The 18466-nt window shown below is 42.9% G+C and overlaps 1 protein-coding gene across 1 annotated transcript; it reads right to left on the bottom strand.

Annotated features, from left to right (window-relative positions):
• Nucleotides 1-15565: 15565 nt before the first annotated feature.
• LOC311045025 (EH domain-binding protein 1-like) lies at nt 15566-17941 on the bottom strand (the record flags this gene model as incomplete). The annotated part of the gene is made up of 1 exon (XM_084056836.1): nt 15566-17941. One exon carries the CDS (start codon nt 17939-17941, stop codon nt 15566-15568), a length of 2376 nt encoding a protein of 791 aa, XP_083912962.1.
• Between the last annotated feature and the right edge of the window lie 525 nt (nt 17942-18466).

Below are 18466 nucleotides of genomic sequence, written 5' to 3'. Positions count from 1 at the left end.
CACAGACAGACACACACAAATAGCCTCTATGCCTGTGCCAGCTAGAGCTAATGCAATGCAGGTCAGCTTGATACACATGCAGGCGAAGCCAGCGCAGTACAGATCAGCTCAGCACAGCACAGCGTGATTCTGTTTGGCTTGATCCAGTGTCTATGCTATCCTCATTTGACAGTCAGGTATTTTGTTCCTATTTTTTATTTATTATTGCCATTGTTTTGTAAACATGTACAGCAGAAGTGTGTTGTAAAGCTGTGGTTAAAAACACATTCTTAGTGGAATGTTGTGCTGTTTAGCCTAATTGTTTTTTAGGCACATTTTGGGTGAGGGCAAGGGCAACTTAGGTGTGTATCGTTGAGCCGTGTGGCAGTGGCTCATCGCCGATCTTGACCTTTGACCACCAAATGGCACCATATGTCCAATACTGCAGTATTGGACATAATACTGGATACTGGATCACCCCCCAGATAACAGTGAAGTGACAATTTAAGGACTTAAGACCTTTTTAATACCTAAAAATAAATATATATATATATAAATATAAAAATATTATAAAAACTGGTCAAACATTGGCCAAATTGTCAAATAATATAATATATGTGCTGAGTCAAACTAAATGTAATGCCTCAACTTCTACACTTCCAAGTGCTTGTCAGGGTGGGGGGTCCCCAGTTCAAACATGATTGTTTTGGGGGGGTCCGGCCTGAAAAGGTTGAGAACCACTGCAATACTGAATCATAGGGCTAATATATAAAGTTGCTTGTGCATGTGTTGTGATTCGATGAAGATGCAGTGTATTGAGTCATAAATACAAACACATACGCACAGGCAGACAGACTAACAACAATAGTTTCACAAAAGCTTGGTTACTCACTAACTACTGGTGTAGTGAGACAGAAAAGCTGGGACTGATGGAATTACATGTATTATAAATCATTTATGGATCCAGTTTCTCAGGGATTTTGCACAGTACCTAACATGGACTCACCCCCATACCCACACCCACCCCTATAACCACCGGGACAGCCAACCATGTCTATTGTTGTAGAATGACCTTGGCAGCGCTGTCCCCTTGCACTGGCCACTACATTGTGCATCTAAGATCAACCTGGCAGCTATCAGTGACAGGTAATTCAACGCCACTCTATCCTAACCAAAGCCTGAGTCTGATAAACTCTGCCTCGGTGAAAAGCTTATTGACCTCCTTAGTGGCGCATAATGAGACTGCAGCATGACAAGATAATTGTTTCTCCTCTGTATTTGTTTCCATGTTGTTAAAAGGAGACTTGACTGACCCAGTGACAGATCTTGAAGGGATTTATCTGTGACACTATCTTTGATAGGGGCTGGAGTGTGCCAAGATAATTGTTTGAACATTACGGTGCTCACCTGATCTATAAAGAAGATTAGATGGCCATTAAATGCATAGAGAGGGAAAGTGTCACATTTAAAAGGAGACATAGGGGGGAAAATTGATAGCTTGGGAACAAACTAATTATTTGGGCTCATCACTTTCAACAGGAAATTCATATTGTCATGAGGTAACTTTTAATTTCTCAACAGCTAAGGAAGTTTCTTTTTTTATAAACACTGATTGTAATGCACCCAAATGTTTGTTCACACATTTCAACATCATTTCAACATCTTCTAAGCTTCTAAGCTTCAGACCTCCCAAAACAAACTCATACGACTACCACTCGGCCTTAAGCCCATGAACCACCTAATTCCAACACACTTTACTAGTTTGGGATGGCTCTGGGTAGAAGACGGGGTTAAACCAATTGGATTGGATCTGTATTTAAGATACTCAAGGGGACAGTGCCCTCATACCTGTCTCACTACTTTTCCAAAGTGAGTGACACCCACAGTCACAACACCAGAGGGAGCAACCACGATCTGGTACCCCCCAAATGTAGAACAAACATGGGAAAATTCTCATTCTACTACAATGTGAAATGCCCCGGCCCCCGACACCATCCATTAAAGGATGTGAATCACTGGTTTCTTTCAAAACTGGCCTGAAAAAAACATCTATCAGAAGACCACAAGGGGAGGTAGATTTTCCCATTGAAAGGAGGTGTCATTCACTGCCGCCATTTTTCCTTCTTCTCCTTTGTACATATAGTTGTTTGTATTTGTTGATGGCATGTATTAATGTGTTAATATTCTATGGTATGTTGATGAATGTAATACATAGGACCACAATGGAATTAAGTCCCCAGGACTTTGTTGTGTTATCCTTTTAGCTTAAATGTCTTACTGTACATCCGTGCTGTTTAAATTTCAGACTAATAAATATTCAATCAATCAATCAATCAAAAATCTTTAAGGCTTGGTGACAAAAAGTGTTACTAAACCTGTACTACAGTGTACTACAGATGATCGACTTGCACTTCCACAGTGAACATGTTTATGTGAACTTGTACCTGAACTTGTACCGTGAAAAAGCTTGTGGTGCACAACATGCCTCGGAATGCACGATTACTATTACATGACAACTACTGTACAACAGGTCACCTTGCAATGACAGTGCTTATACATACAATGTTGAGAATAGGAAATCCCTCTAATGAGGTAGCAGGTGACCACAGCAGAAGTAACAAAGAGAGAGAGAGAGAGAGAGAGAGAGAGAGAGAGAGAGAGAGAGAGAGAGAGAGAGAGAGAGAGAGAGAGAGAGAGAGAGAGAGAGAGAGAGAGAGAGAGAGAGAAGAGAGAGAGAGAGAGAGAGAGAGAGAGAGAGAGAGAGAGAGAGAGTTTATTTGACCAGAAACAAGGATGTGGGTTTGATGTCGGGGAATTGAGCTTGTGTGTCAGATTAAAATATCCACTTATGGAATAATTTGGGTACTGTGACTGATGTTAGAGCCAAAACCGTTAGAAGTAGAAGGCGCAAGTCCTCTGGGTCCTTTTAGCTTGGCATAATAACCTAAAATAATGGCAACCATCTTGGGACAGCATAGGTCCGCTACAGGAGAAAGACATTGGCGGGATTTGGTCCTGAACCAGCATTGGGGTATGAGTGGACAGGACATGCATCTTAACAGCTCAACTTAATGATGGGCATAAAAACAACAACAACAACACCAGGACATGCCCCATGCAACACCCACACGCCCACCCACTCCCATAACCAACAGTGTCAACAAAAATACAACTAGCACAGCACTAACATGGCTGGCTGTTGGTGATATCATGTCTGATGGACCAGAGCACAAAAGAGGTGAGGTTGAGGGTGGGGTGCGATGGGTAGGGGTGAGAAGAGAAAGTGTGTTTTGGGGGGTGTGTAAGTGGGGGCGGTTGTTGGTTGGTTGGTGGGTGGGGGTGGGGGTAGTTTAGGGATGGGAGCAGAGGGGCACTGGAATTAGTGGAGCATGGAAAGGAACGGAAGAGGGAAACTGGGGAGGTGCCAGACAATGAGAGGAGAGAGAGGGACAGAGATTGGTTGTCACACAAATGTGACAGCTGGCAAACTACCCTCCACATATTGTGTCCACATAATAAAATATTACATTTAGTTGTTCTCGTGATTATGGTGCATTTACGAAATAATGCATGCATGTAGGCTCACTTTTCTCCAGCTTTGCATGAACGCAAATCATTTTTTTTATTTTTTATAAAGAATATGTTGGAATCATGATATTTTTTTGCCCCAGCAATTGTTATTGTTTTCAACTGAAACAACCCAAAGTAGATTTTTCTACCACATTTCCACTTGTCAATTTCATTCCGGTTTCATCTTCATTTTAAACCCTGCGTGACAGGCATCTCTTCTGGTGGGCAGGCCTCCAAGCCAGGCACCAATTGGAGACGTCATGTGGAATCATTTCATTACACTGTGCGAGGGAATTAACCTTGACGTTCAGTAGCATGGTGTAATTTAGGATTCACGGCATTAAGGGAGATTGCCTGTCAGGTTTGATACGCTGCCACGTTGTTGTTGTGTGTTTTTCTTTTTTTTTTACAACAATGCACTCAAGGGTTTTCCATAGCATTTAAGGATCAGTCAACGAGCTTAGGCGCCATCAAAACCCTGTGATTTATTTTATTTCTGGGGATCTTCACTTGCACCCAGCTAAGTAATAGATTCTTTGTCCAGTCTCAATTCATGCATCTGTCCATAACACCACAGTCTTGCTGGGGAAACTGTGTCATACTGTATTCTTTCCTAGCGATTTGATTCCTTTCATACCCTGCAAATGTGAGATTGTTCACCTGAAACCTGAACCTAAACAAAACAAAACAAAACAAAATGTCTACATGCAGTTACTGTACTATACAGTATGTGTATTATGTGCACACACGTGTGTGTGTGTGTGTGTGTGTGTGTGTGTGTGTATGTGTGTGTGTGTGTGTGTGTCTGTCTGTGTGCACGTACGTGTGTCCGTGTGTAAAAGTTTGTTTTAGGTTATGCGGAGACACAAATACAGAATTTGTTTCATGGACAGTACAATACATGTTCTTGTTGTTCTTGCCTTCTTATTCGCTAAACTACCACTCACTGTAGTCCTGAATCTTCAGTGTATACTTGTGGGAATTGAAGACTCGAGTTGGAACACATCACACACATCCATCTTATCACACCAACATAGCATCCATTTTTGTTTGTTTACCACGCAGAGCTGTTGACAGCCTTCATGAGGCTCTTACCCCCTCTGTTGACAAAAATGTCCACCACGATGCTGCACAAGTTTGTTTTCTAGAAAATGCCAATTAAACCCGTTCCTCAGCTTGTTGGTACATGGGATTATACACTCCATGACTTGGCACCGCTCCTGTTTTCAGGGCCCACGACATGAAATTAAAAACCAGCCTCCGCTGATACACAGTAAAATCCTAGTTATTTTGGCTCTCCTGACTGGAATACACTATAATGGATTAAAGCTCAAATCACCACCTCTATATGCAAAGAAATTGTATTTGCATAGAAGCTTTCGTTAATACTACATCTTGCAAATAGCAAATCAAAGAAAGCGGGTAAAGTATTATTTTCAAGCATTCTTCCTTTCTGAACATGAAGCATTGAGAAGGAAATATGTTTTTCATCCCCGCAGATGGAGGCAGAAATGAATCAGATGAGCTTTAGAGGGGAAATGGCCATGGTTCTTTAATAATAACAACAACTAGAAGGAGACACTCCGCTGAGTGCCTATCTCCGCCAGACTGGGTTGCTTAGCCAGGGCTGTGTAAACAATGGGTTGTAGGCAGCCACCAGCCGCCAAGCTAGGGGGTAAATAGCATTCATATGACTACGGTGCAACCTTTTGCATTTGTGGCGCTCCCTATGGACAGAAGTGAAAGGGCTTTTGGAGGTGTGCTTCAGGCCCTTCAAAATGCGATTCAAATTTGTGGTTGATTGAATGTCGCTAATACTGTATATGACATTTTCTGTAAGCAATAAGCCCCTCTCACCAATTTTGGTAGCCAATTACAGGCAAAAAGTATGGAATATGAAAACCCTGTTTGATGCTCATTGTCACAGATCATTGTGTACCTAATTTGCAGGGGGAAAAAAATCATGTTTCTGTAACAAACAGAGACATTTCCAGTATTGTGGTGCCCATGGCTATGCATTGTGAAATGTGAGGCCCCTCAATATGTGCTAAAAATGTGGGGTCAATCTGAAAATGTGTCCATGATCTTTGGAATTTCTTTGTAAAACAGGCCCCCCTGCAAATTTTGGAAGGCAATTATAGCCTTCCAGAATCGGAATGGAATAAGAAAAAAAATTATCACATGACTGAAGAGATAATGTGTAGCGATTTGTGTGACTTTTGGAGAAAATCTCCGAAAGTAGTAGCAAAGCGTGTTTTGAAGAAAATGCAAGAGGCATAAAATCGAATTTGGCAGAAATGGCTGTGGATCCAACGAATCCAGCGAAAACATTATTTCAACTGTACGACCTATGGTTCAGGCCACAATGTAAAGCGGCCTGGTATAGTGGCACAATGAGGTTGAATAAAAAAGAATCAGGTGTTGTGTCTTGCTTAGCCTACTGGCAGTGTGCACGAAAGGTTTTATACTGATTGGTCCAGCAGTGTCTAAGATTAGCTGCGCACACACAATGACACAGACACACAAACCAGGCAACAAATCATCATCATCATCATCATCATCATCATCATCATCATCATCATCATCATAATAATTTGTGTTCTTTAACAAATCCTGCTTTACAGTGGTTAAAAGTAACAAGATACTACAGGCCATCCTAGAGTAGCTCACTAACACACACACACACACACACACACACACACACACACACACACACACACACACACACACACACACACACACACACACACACACACACACACACACACACACACACACCACACAGGCACAGAGTCGAGACATTGTGGGTTCGAATTCGGCACATGACCTGGTGACGTGTGTCATACTCTCCTCCTTATCTGTGTACTGTCCTATGAATAGAAAACCCCTGAAATATGTGATCAGTGCTGAGAGGATGTAGTTCTGGCCTGCCAGAATTCATTATTGGTCTCCTGGATAGTGTTGTGGTCAGGCCTAATTCAACCAAACATCGAGGGGACATGCTTACTCGAAGACCGTAATGATGATTGTTTGTCACCAACACCCTTTTCTATAGGACCACAATGGAAACAAGTCCCCAGGACTTTTTTGTGTGTGTTTTGTGTTTGTTTCTTTTTTGCCTAAATGTCTGACTGTACCTCGTGCTGTTTACATTTCTGACTAATAAAGTATTCAATCAATCAATCAATCAATCAATCAATCAATCAATCAATCAATCAATCAATCAATCAATCTTAAAGCTAAATTAGGTCTTTGCCATTTTACATTTTAGGGATTTATCAGATGCTCTTATCCAGAGTGAATTACAAAGTACAAGGTCAGAGTAAGAAGAATGACCCCTAGTCAACCAACAACAGGGTTGGTGGTCGAATAAATGTGAGCGCTGAGAAAACATGAGCTTCAAAGTAACTGAGTCTGAAATAACGAGTACACATTGATTTCAGCATCTGTCTAAATAACAATCTATCTAAATTACAAACGTACTACCTGTGAACAAGTAAACACCACACATCTATCTCAATAATATACATAGCATCTGGGAACAAGTGAAAGCATCTATCTAAGTTGCAAGATTAGTATTGATCTAAATAGTCAACAAGTGCATACTCAAAGGTAATTACTAAAGTGCTAGGAGATTAGGTGGACTCCGAAGGCAGGCAGTGGAAGATGGGGAGTGATTGAGGAAGGTCATTCCACAACTCGGGCGCCAGGTGGCTCTATAAACTGAGCGTGTAACAAATGAAACCAAATTTGGTTCCATTTGGTACACTTTCAGAGTTATTATGGGGGTCCTTGACATTAAAAAGTTTTGAGAACCACTGTTCTAGATTTTCCTGGTGTGAAAGAATGACAGTTCAACTACCTATCTAACTACCATGTGAAGCATCCATTATTATACCCGGCGCCTTCCCAAGAACGCCACATCGCACGTTCCACCATGAAGCTTCCTCCCAGCCTGGTGAGTGTGTCTAGCCTGTTCTGCTGTCAGCAGCAGAAGCTGCACCATGGCTGAGCAGCCCAACATCTTTATTCACCGCCTGTCTCAATAATCCGACACACGCGCTCATCTCAGCTTGCAACGTTTCATTGAGGCTGATAGCTGTGCATGTGTGTGCGTATGTGCGTGCATACGTACGTCCGTACGTACATTTTGTATGTGTTGTTGGATGTGCACGAGTGTATTTCTTTTCTTTTTTTGGTCATAATGTGTATGTGTTAGTGTGTGTTGTATGGCTATAGTATGCATATGGCCAGGGGACAGTACCCCACCACGGTTATCAGCCTGCACACAGGCGGAGGATGCTGCTGCGAAGCCCTTTATGCTGTACGAAATCAATTGTCATGTACCAGCCTTATTGTAATGTATATTTAATCATATGTGTGTAGTCTATGTGTATTGGTGTGAGTGTAGGAAAACCGGCAAGATGGTGTGTATTTGTGTCCATGGGTGTTTGAGAGAGAGAGAGAGAGAGAGAGAAAGAGAGGGAGAAAAAGGGAGAGAGAGGGGCGTACCCAAGCATGTCTGGAGGGGCTGGTGGGGGCAGGACAGAATGCACATGAGGATCAATTACTATTCATATGATTTGGTTGTGTGCATGTGTCTTGAGTGCATGTGTGCGTGTGTGCGTGTGTGCGTGTGTGCGTGTGTGTGTGTGTGTGTGTGTTTGTGGGTGTGTGTGTGTGTGTGTGTGTGTGTGTGTGTGTGTGTGTGTGTGTGTGTGTGTGTGTGTGTGTGCGCGCGCAAGAGAGTGTTCAGAAAAATAAACATTGTATAGTTCCATTTGTGTTTGTGCACGTGTGTGGTTTCTGCGCGGTGTGTATACTGTAGGCTACTGTACATTTGCCTGAAAACAATTACAGAGAGAGCCATATTATAGAGAATGTGAGAGACAAAGACAGAGAGGGCACAGCAGTACCCGGGAGGGAGGGAGGGGGGTGGACGTAGAATTCAGGCCACCATACGGGTCCCCTGGTCGCTGATGTGATGTGACATCTCGACTTCTGCTGTCACCCCAGGGTGTCGGCAAGTCACCTCAGCAAGTAGGAAGAGGCTTGCCAGGAACTCTGCTTGTGTTTTTCAGGTGTGGCCGTTTAAGTCGCGATACAGAGAGAACAGATGCATTTAGATCTGAACTTAAACTACACGTCAGGAGCAAAACTTGACTTTTTCTTCAGGCCCCCTAACACGATGAAAGTACATTGAAATTAGAATGTATGGGTCCCAGAGAAAGACAAAGTCCCAGCATTGTAAAACTTTACAAGACACTGACCTAGAATACTGGGCCTCAGTGGGATTCTCAGTGGCATCCGAACTTGTACCATGAATTCAAGGCCTACACAATATTTATCACTATTAGTAAACAATCTGTGTTAGAAGAATCACAGCTTGGCATGACATGGGCTTGGACACCATCCCTCTGCCATACTCCTAGCCCTTCCCTGGGGTGAAGCTTATGTCCATATGAACGCTAATGAAAAGTTGCAAAAGGAACAACCTGTCACTGCACTGCCCAATAATTTATATTAATTAATTCATGCCTTTGTCCACAACAGATGACGTTCATTCAGTACACAGAGGTTCAGTGCCTTGCCCAAGGAGACTTGAATTGCACATACTGTAGTTGCAGTATATGAACAGACCTTTATGTCCACCCATACAGTTGAAAAGGTATCCCTCAGGGCTCTATAATAGAGTTTTCTGTGATTGTGGGGAAATAAAGCTTTCGCTGAAAATAGCCGTGAGCTTGTCGATCTGCTAGTGAGCTAGATAGCAAGCTAGATAGCAAGTGAGGTTGTCGATCTGCTATTTTCAGCGAAAACTTTCCCCACAATACGGATGCTAAGGTTTAAAGTGGATAAAAATAAATGAATATGTCTTGGCAGCGATGTTTTCACACACATTATTTGTTATCAGTTTTTTTTTACTTTGGACTCAGGAGGTAGAGCGGTCGTTTCGATCCTCCTGGGTTAGTGTCGAAGTGTCCTTGAGCAAGACACTTTTAACCTCTACTACTCCCGATGAGCAGGTTGGTGCCTTACATGGTTTCTTCTACCATGGGTGTGTGAATGGGTGAGTGTACTGCACATTGTAAAGCTCTTTGGAGAAAGGTCTATGAATGAATGCGCCATTATCATTTATTTTACCATTTTACATGACAATTCAACTAATCCTAAAATAAATGAGAGGGTCTCTTAGAGCACAGGTATGACAGCTGTGGGAGCCATAAACAATAATATAATAAAAAACTTTGGTGTTATGTTAAAATTGGCGTTAAAAATTGGAGCAATGTAGACACAATGCAATAGCAGCATTAAATATTTCATATTGAAGCAAAGACTTTCCATCCACCAATCTATCATCCATCCAACCTTCCATCCATCCATCCATTCTTTCTTTCTTTCTTTCTTCCATCAATCCATCAATCCATCAATCCATCAATCCATCAATCCATCCATCCTACCTTCCTTCCTTCCTTCCTTCCGTCCTTCCATCCATTTATCCATCCATCCATCCATCCATCCATCCCTCTGGTGGTGAATACGTAAATCATTAAATCCTTGAGGCTTATATCTGACACTACCAGTTGTGGAGGGAGGCATATCAATGTTTACCAACCTTTACAAATGGCAAACACTGTTTAGGCATGACGGAGTGTATGTGTGTGTGTGTGTGTGTGTGTGTGTGTGTGTGTGTGTGTGTGTGTGTGTGTGTGTGTGTGTGTGTGTGTGTGTGTGTGTGGACAGAGCAGCTGCTACTCTCTGGGTGTCTCTTGGGACCACAGCAGGCCTGTGAGTGAGTGTTGTGTGTGTGTCTTTGTGCACACACGTCTGTGTGTGCGTATGTGTGTATTTGCTTTGAGAGGCATATGAAGGACATTTCAATGAGAGAACTAAAACATTAAACAGTGGCTTGGATTGTGTGTACGCACGCACACACACGCGCACACGGACACACGCACGCACGCACGCACGCACGCACACACGCACACACACACACACACACACACACACACACACACACACACACACACACACACACACACACACACACACACACACATAAACTCATGTTAAACTTTCATTCATTTCTTAAAACTCTAACACATACTGTATCTATTTGGTCCCCAAAAATGGTCACACTGACCATTTTGGTAACCACTTTTATGTAAAGAGAAAGGGAAAATGGGTTGAGAAAATAACAGAAGAGAAAAGAAAAACATCATGTGCTCTGTACAATAACATCTTGTAAACACTCCCATAAACCAATGAGGTGGGCCCTGCTTAAAAGACTTGCCATCCCAAATAAATAACATATGTACCATTAAAACATAGATTTGTAGTGTCACATAATCGAATTCCAGTGCCTTTTGCTATGACATGGGCTTGGATATAAAAGGTGGAATCATTGCTGTGGACAGTTTTATGCTTTGTCTATTATGGTAAAATAAATTTGAAGCTAATGGTCTATGTAAATGCCACAGTAGAAAGCCTGCTTTAATGGCCTTGTACTGTAATTGTCTAAGAGCTATGCTGCCCTCTAGTGTAGAACATCTGCCAGCAACTAATTAGAATTCCAACAAATAGAATTAACAAAGCAGTTATACACAGTAATACATACTTTTAGTAAAAGTGTCAATACCACAAGAAATACTGTGTTACAAGTAAAAGTCTGGAATTTAAAAATGTACTTGATTAAAAGTACTGGCATCAAAATGTATTTAATGTATTTAATAATATAAGTAGAAAGTACTCATTATGCAGAATGTCCCATTTCACAAGTTTTCAAATGTATAAAATGTATTAAAATCTTTTGGAAAATAGCAGATCTACAAGCTCACAATGTGTCGCACCGTGACGCATTGTGAGCTTGTAGATCTGCTATTTTCAAATGGCCGAAATGTATATATAAGTGGTTAATGTATGTTTTGTAATAATAATCAAAATCTACAAAGTATATAACTAGTTACTAAAGTTTTCAAATAATTATAGTGGAGTAAAAGTATAATATTTTCTTCTGAGATTAAGTGGAGTAGAAGTAAACGTATTGAACATTTTAAATACTGAAGAAAGTAAAAATACCTCAACATTGTAGCAGTACTTGAGTTCATGTACTTTCTACTTTACACTACTGCTTCTCAGGGTGCTGAGGTGTTCAGAAAACCATTTAGCTACATAAACATACACCATAAATGTGTCTCCAATCCACATGCAACTACATGAACAGAACTAGCATAGGATTCTTTTCAAGCTCAGGTTTATTTGCCATACCGTATGCAAACAGCATTAAATAATGAAATGCTCAGAAGCAGACATTATAAGCTACATTGTCACCAAAGTGACATAATTAATGTAACATACAAAGATAACAGTACAAGCGACCTCACTGCTGTAACAGTTTTTAGAAAGTGTCCAGGGGCTGAGGTAGCCTACAAAGTACAGTTTAGGCAATACTTAATAGGACATACTGTAGGATCAAACTGAATTAATGTAATTATCACATTTATTCTGGGGACTGGCCCCATTTGCCTGGTCTATAATCTGTCCATGGCTGCATCCATCTCGCTAACATAGACATAACAACAAAAGTGCTTCTGAAATGTCATCATAACAGTATAGACACAGTCACGCAACACAACGTGTTGGGTAATAAGCAGATGTGACAGAGAGTAGGCCTACTGCAAGGGGCTAGTATCGGCTTGTAAAGTGAGGCTTTATAGGAAGTGAGACAGTTCATAGTCTCGATGTTTCACCGCTGTTTCACCCCTGTTGCTCTATTCAAGCATGGGTTTTTGTCCGAACTTTATTACCTTAATAAACATTGTCATAAATACTATATGCTTTCAGTCGCTATAGTTTAAAGTCTTCTTTCAATCACCATGATATGCGTTATGGTCCCATTTATTTTAAAATTAATGATAAAGTAGGGTATGTTTCTAAGGTTTCTACTGGTTCTACCGAGTGAAGACCTGCCCTCGCTGCGGTTTCAACCAATAGCATTAATTTCCATTTGCATTTCAAACAGGATATAAACCGGATATAGAATGATGGTGGATTTGAAATCGCTGCAAAATAGGCTTCATTTCTGTATAAAACCAATGGCGTGACGCTGTCCATATTTATTCACGGTCTATGGCCTACTGCGATACCTTGCAGCAAAGCACTTCATTTTGGTTTTGTTCTTATATTCCAATGGATTTCAGCCATGGCCTTTTCATCTGCCTGCAACAATCTCTTGTAGGCTACTATTAAAACTATACAGCAAAATCCTAAGAGTTAAGTTAACTCTGAGAGTGTTCAAACAAACCTTTTTAACACTCTCAGACACTACCTGTATGGCTCAATTTGGTTCCCAATCAATCAATAAACTGGGGACCACCTGGAACACCGTAAGTACCCCTGGGGGTCCCTGGACCCCACCTTGTCTCAGAGAGTTATAAATGGATCAATTAACACTGAGGATTGTACAGTATTATAGTACTATGAAAAAAATAACCCAGCAAAACTAGTAACCTACAAACAGTGGTCAAATTGTTTGCCTTTGGAAAGCCATGGGAAGATGTATGGCACTATGCCAAATTGTTCCCTTGAGCAAGGCATTTAATCCAACACCTGCTCCAGTGGCACTGCAGCCAGTTCAGGACTCTGAGCTTTCTGATGGGATGTGCAGGACATGATGAGTGTGAGCAGACAGAAATGTGTTTATAAAATTAAATAAATACAATATCAAAGTGTAAACTAACTATAGAGTCCCCTGCTTCTCTTCTAGGCTGAGGACGAAGTCAAGCCATCTGAACTGCCACCTGAAATCGATGCTGCATGGGCTTATTGTCATTGTCAGCATTCACTTGCTCTTTCAAGGTCAGTAGTGTTTATTGGTCTCTATTCATAGGTTTACCATCAGAGCAGATGATTAGCTCTGACAATGGTGCTGAGAGACAGATCAATACACCTATCCCTGACACCTTCACCAGCCAGGTCTCCCAATCAATAGGCACTGTCAGCTACAATAATAGACTATACAGATCTGTCTACCCTGCCTTCTTGGCAAATGTTACAAAGTAATAAACTTTACACAACTCTGTGGTTTGTATTAGCCTGTTTTGGGTTGAGCATTTATGGAATTGGTATTTTATAGTAGACACAGACATTCTGTCGAAGCAAACCTATCCATACACCTGTGTTGCACATCATATCATATCTCTATCTGTACACGTCTTACTTGCATGTCATATTTCCTGACTTTCATCATCTGCTACAATAATCTTTGAGAATAAATAAAAAATAAATAAAGACGTTAATGTATTTGTTGAGTCGCTCTATATATATATATATATATATATATATATATATATATATATATATATATATATATATATATATATATATATATATATATATATATATATATATACTGTATATATGCTTGTTTATTTTGCCTTTATTTAATCTCTTTACCTCACATAAAGCATCCCATTGGTGCTATACTGTGCAAGCTGTAGGTTAGAATTGCTGCTACAGCGTGATGCAAAAGCCTGACTGATGATGACTATTTGTTTTGGTATTTTTAAATTATGAGCCTCTTTTTTTCTCACTGAAAAGCTCTGAGATTAAATAAATCATAAGACCACCATAATATCACTGTGAAAAATAGGGTGAGGGAAATGAATCTGAGCAGAGAAAAGATTTGTTGTCCAAGGTCTGATTAAGCACTCATGAACTTTATCACCTTCAGGATCACTATACTGACATGTAGACTACATAAAGATAAAGATGATTAGTGAGTAACAACATTTATTAAGCTATTGGATACTACAATATAAAGTAGTGGATAAAATATCGGCCATTTATTTGTTTGTTTACACAGAGGGCACCCCTATGGTATTTTAGCCTGAGGCCCCCAAAAGCCTATGGCCGGGCCTGAAATCAAAACACAAAAATGTTTTCGACTAGATGGATGGAAGGATTGATGGATGAGGTGAGGAGCAGGGAGAGTTTAAAATGATCCATATGTACACTGTCTGCTCCTAATAGTTAGGATTGGTCTGTACCATCCATCTGCAGCTGTATCAAAGTCTCAATTCAATTCACAGTGTAACTAGAAAAGTACGCTCCTCTGAGCGCAGCCAGGCCGGGTTGCCTTCCCTGGCTGGGCTGTCAGTCATGGGGTGCAGCCGAGCTAGCCTGGCATGGCCAGACTAATATCACTTCGTAGATATTAGTCTGGAATCTATCTTTGTGTGGAACCTACATTTCCAAGGGGCGTATTCAAAAAAATACCTCTGGTGATAAACCCTTCCCATATTTGCATATTGGTTTCTGATTGGTTCCCACAACTTCGGGGGAAGCTAAATCCAATCACAACCGAGCAGGATCAGACTAATCTGCCGAGGGCTATTTTTTTTTTGCACTGGCAGATTCGTCTGGTTTCCAGGCTACAGCAGAGCTGTGGGATAAATAGAGTTTGTAGGACAGACAGTGAAACTATTTGCGCTTGTGGTGCTCCCTATGGGCAGAAGTGAAAGCGGTTTTGGAGGTGTGTTCCATAAAGGCCCCTCAACATGACTGTGATTACAATTTGGGTATGATTGGATGTTGTATAGCATTTTTTGCAAGAAATAGGCCCCGTGTACAGTATGGAGTATCAAACAGTCATTGTCACATGACTCACAAGACCATTTGTGCCTAGTATCCGCCGGAAGAATGTTTCGGCAAGGGTGTTTGTAGCATTTGTGGCGCACCCTATGATTACAACCAATGTATGCCTTCAATGTACAGTATGTTAGTGAAATATGGCTTTTGGCTTCTGCGTTGTTTCGAGGCCGCTCAATGTGTGGTTCAAATTTGGGGCAGATCGGATGGTTGAGGGGTGAGAGACCCTGATGATGTAACTGATGATGCCAACCTGTGACATCACAAGCTCACAGGGGTGGGACCGAGACAGTACCCCCCGCCCCCCGCCAACGAACACCTCCAGGCGTCCCGACAGGCTTCTCTGGATGTTGACGATTGAAGTCCCTCACTGTAAGACGCATCTGTTTTTTTTGCTGTACTTTCTCCTCCTCAGCTCCAGACCTCGTTCGAGACGCTCGTCTTCTTCCACAGCCGCTCTCTCCTTGCCGTGGATTTGTCTGATGATCTCATCTCGCTGGTTGACCAGTGACACCAGTTCCTGCAGCAGGAGCTGTTCTCTCTGCTGCTGAGCGGTAGTCGTCTGCCAGTGTTCCATCATGACTCGTAGTTCTCTGGTCAGCAGCTCAAATCTCCTCTCCAGGTCCTGTTCCTCTTGCAGCAGCTCCAGGCGGTCCTGTCTGCGTATCAGGCCGTTCTTCTTGTTGACCAGAGTAAACCACTCCTGAATCAGTTTCTCCTCCATGTCGCGATCACTTCCTGTCCCCATGAGGCGTCGCAGGCGTTTCTCCACCACGATGGCCTGGCTGTCGATGTGTTTCTGCTCCGTTTCTAACACCACCAGCTCACTCAGCACGTACTGACTGGTGTCCTGCAGACACATTTCCTTCTCTTCCCGTTGAGGTGATTGGGACTCTGCTGCTCTCAGAGATTTTGGAGTAGTGTTCTCTGCCATAGGGAGAGCCTTCTCTTCATCACCATGTGTGTTTCCTTCATCCTCTGGCTTTGCTCTCCTCCTCCACCTCCTCACCAGGAATTCATCTTTCACCTGACCCAGTCCAGACTTGAACACACTAACCCTAACCCTGACCCTGGTAACCAGCCTTGGGAGAGGGACTGGTATTATGGACCCCTCCCCTCTGGCCATGCGTTTGGTCCTAGGAGGCGGGACTACCAGGGAGCTGCTACCTCCTTCCTTCAGACTCATCATGGCTCCTTCCTGCAGCCTGGCCATACAGAAAGCAGCAGCATCTATGGCGGTCGGGGCAGGACCGGAGAGGGCGAAGCCGTAGCTGGTTTGACTGCTGTTGTGTTGTATTTGGAGAACACGCAGCTCTCGGTTGGTAAAGTGTAAGCGGATCTGGCTGAGGTAGGTCATGATGTCAACATCATGACCTATCGAAGCCAGATCCGCCAGACTCTGGTCAGGGACAGACAGCAGGACCATGTCAGAAGGCTCCAACAGACGAGAGATGCCCAACGCTCCATGACCAAACACATTCTTTTTATTGAGCTTAATGTCATGAGGGTCCAACTTGTCAAGGATGGCACAGAAGTCCAGTCCTTTCCACCAGGAAGTGCTGAAGTTGGTGACCCTTACCACCCCCTGGTGACCTTTAGTGACCTCCTGACACCACTGGAGGAGTGATTGGCTTGAGCTCACCAGGACTAAACTCTCTTCTTCCTTTCCAACAGCCTCCTCTCTGACCATGGCAGTAGGCTTTGGGGTCATGGGGTCATATGGGCCTTCCTGTGACTCCAAAGGACGGGACGTGATGACACTGTCTGGCTCCTCTAGTGCAGGCTTTTCATTGGTCACTGGAGAAGCAGGAGGGACCTGTGCACGTGTGTCATTGGCGTGCATGGTGGAGATGTGTTTCTCTGAGCTCCTGGGTGGAGACGGAACATCCTTCAGCTGACCAGCAAGACGTTCAATCAGCTGCTCTTTCTTCTCTCCGTCATCACGAACGACATTCAGCTGATCACTTCGCCTGATGCTTCTTGGTCCAGCTTCGCTCTCTTTGATGGTCTGACCGGAGTCCGGGGCCGCTCCGACTGACTGGTTGGCTATTCTGATGTTGCCGCGCGGAAACTCATCACCACGGTTACGGCTAACTTGGGATGTTTCCTGGCAAACAGGTGCCATTTCCTTGTCTGCTTGGGCCAGGGGGTAAGTGACAGACTTCTCCTCGTCGCTCTCATTAAGGTCATCGAGGTTACCGATGTCCATGGGTTTGATGCTCATCAGGCTGGCCACACTCTGCATGTCCTCATCAGTGGCTTTTCCTTCTCGAACAAAGACACACAGCAGGGACAGTTTGAGCGTGGCTTCCACCACTTTGACGGACAGCGGCTTTAGCGTCAGCGTCAGGTCGGTTTGGGTGTGGGTGGGGCTGGCAAATTGCTTGAGGTTTATGTCGGCTGATGCCAACACCTTACGATGACCCTTGCTCTCACCCTCAATGACAAAGGTCCAGTCTTTATTCTCAAACTCGGTTGCATCGGGGTCCTTGAACAATGTAACCAAAATGTCAATGTTCTCTGGCACTGGCCACACCACCATGCCTCTGTATGGGTTCTTGATGCCAGGCTGCCAACTGTGGAGCTTTGAGCACATGCGTCTGTTTCTCCGGGTCCATACCACCCTCAGCTTGTCTGGTTGCCATTTTTTAGTGCATTCCAACACAAGTTCCTGATAGGACGCAACAAACTGGAACTTTATGGCTTTCTTGCCAACATGTAATCTTTTCCAAACAGAAGTCATTATTATTTCAAAAGACGGAGACAAAAGTTCTGGACAAATAGAACACAATCCAACTCTCTCTATCTCTCTCCACCCCTGTGAGCTTGTGATGTCAGAGAATGATGTCAGAGTCTGTCTCTGCGAGTTTGCTTTTAGGTCCCTCCAACTTCCCTTGTGACATCACCCTGAGACATCACAGGGGTGAGAAACCCTGATAATGTCATTGATGATGTCATGCTCTGACATTACTCTGTGACACCACAAGCTTACAGGGGTGGGACTGTGACAGGCGAAGAGATTTGGTGTAGAGGGGAAAACAACAAGGCGATCGAATATAGAGCTCTGGGGGACCCTGTTCAATTAAGTACGGCATTTAGGGTTTAAGTGGTGCTTAAGGAACACCTCATGGTGAACACTCACTGTGCAAAAAAGCACAGTGATGTATGGCTAGCAACAAGTGATTAATAGACAACAGGCAGGCAGCAGCTGGATATAAACTCCCTTCACACAGGACGCGCATAGGCGACAAGTGCCCTTGACATCAAT

Source organism: Gymnoscopelus microlampas (genome assembly GCF_963454915.1).
Source record: "Gymnoscopelus microlampas genome assembly, chromosome: 5".
NCBI classification, from domain to species: domain Eukaryota; kingdom Metazoa; phylum Chordata; class Actinopteri; order Myctophiformes; family Myctophidae; genus Gymnoscopelus; species Gymnoscopelus microlampas.
Note: the sequence above shows the minus strand (reverse complement) of the source record. Positions and strands in the feature narration are given on the sequence as shown.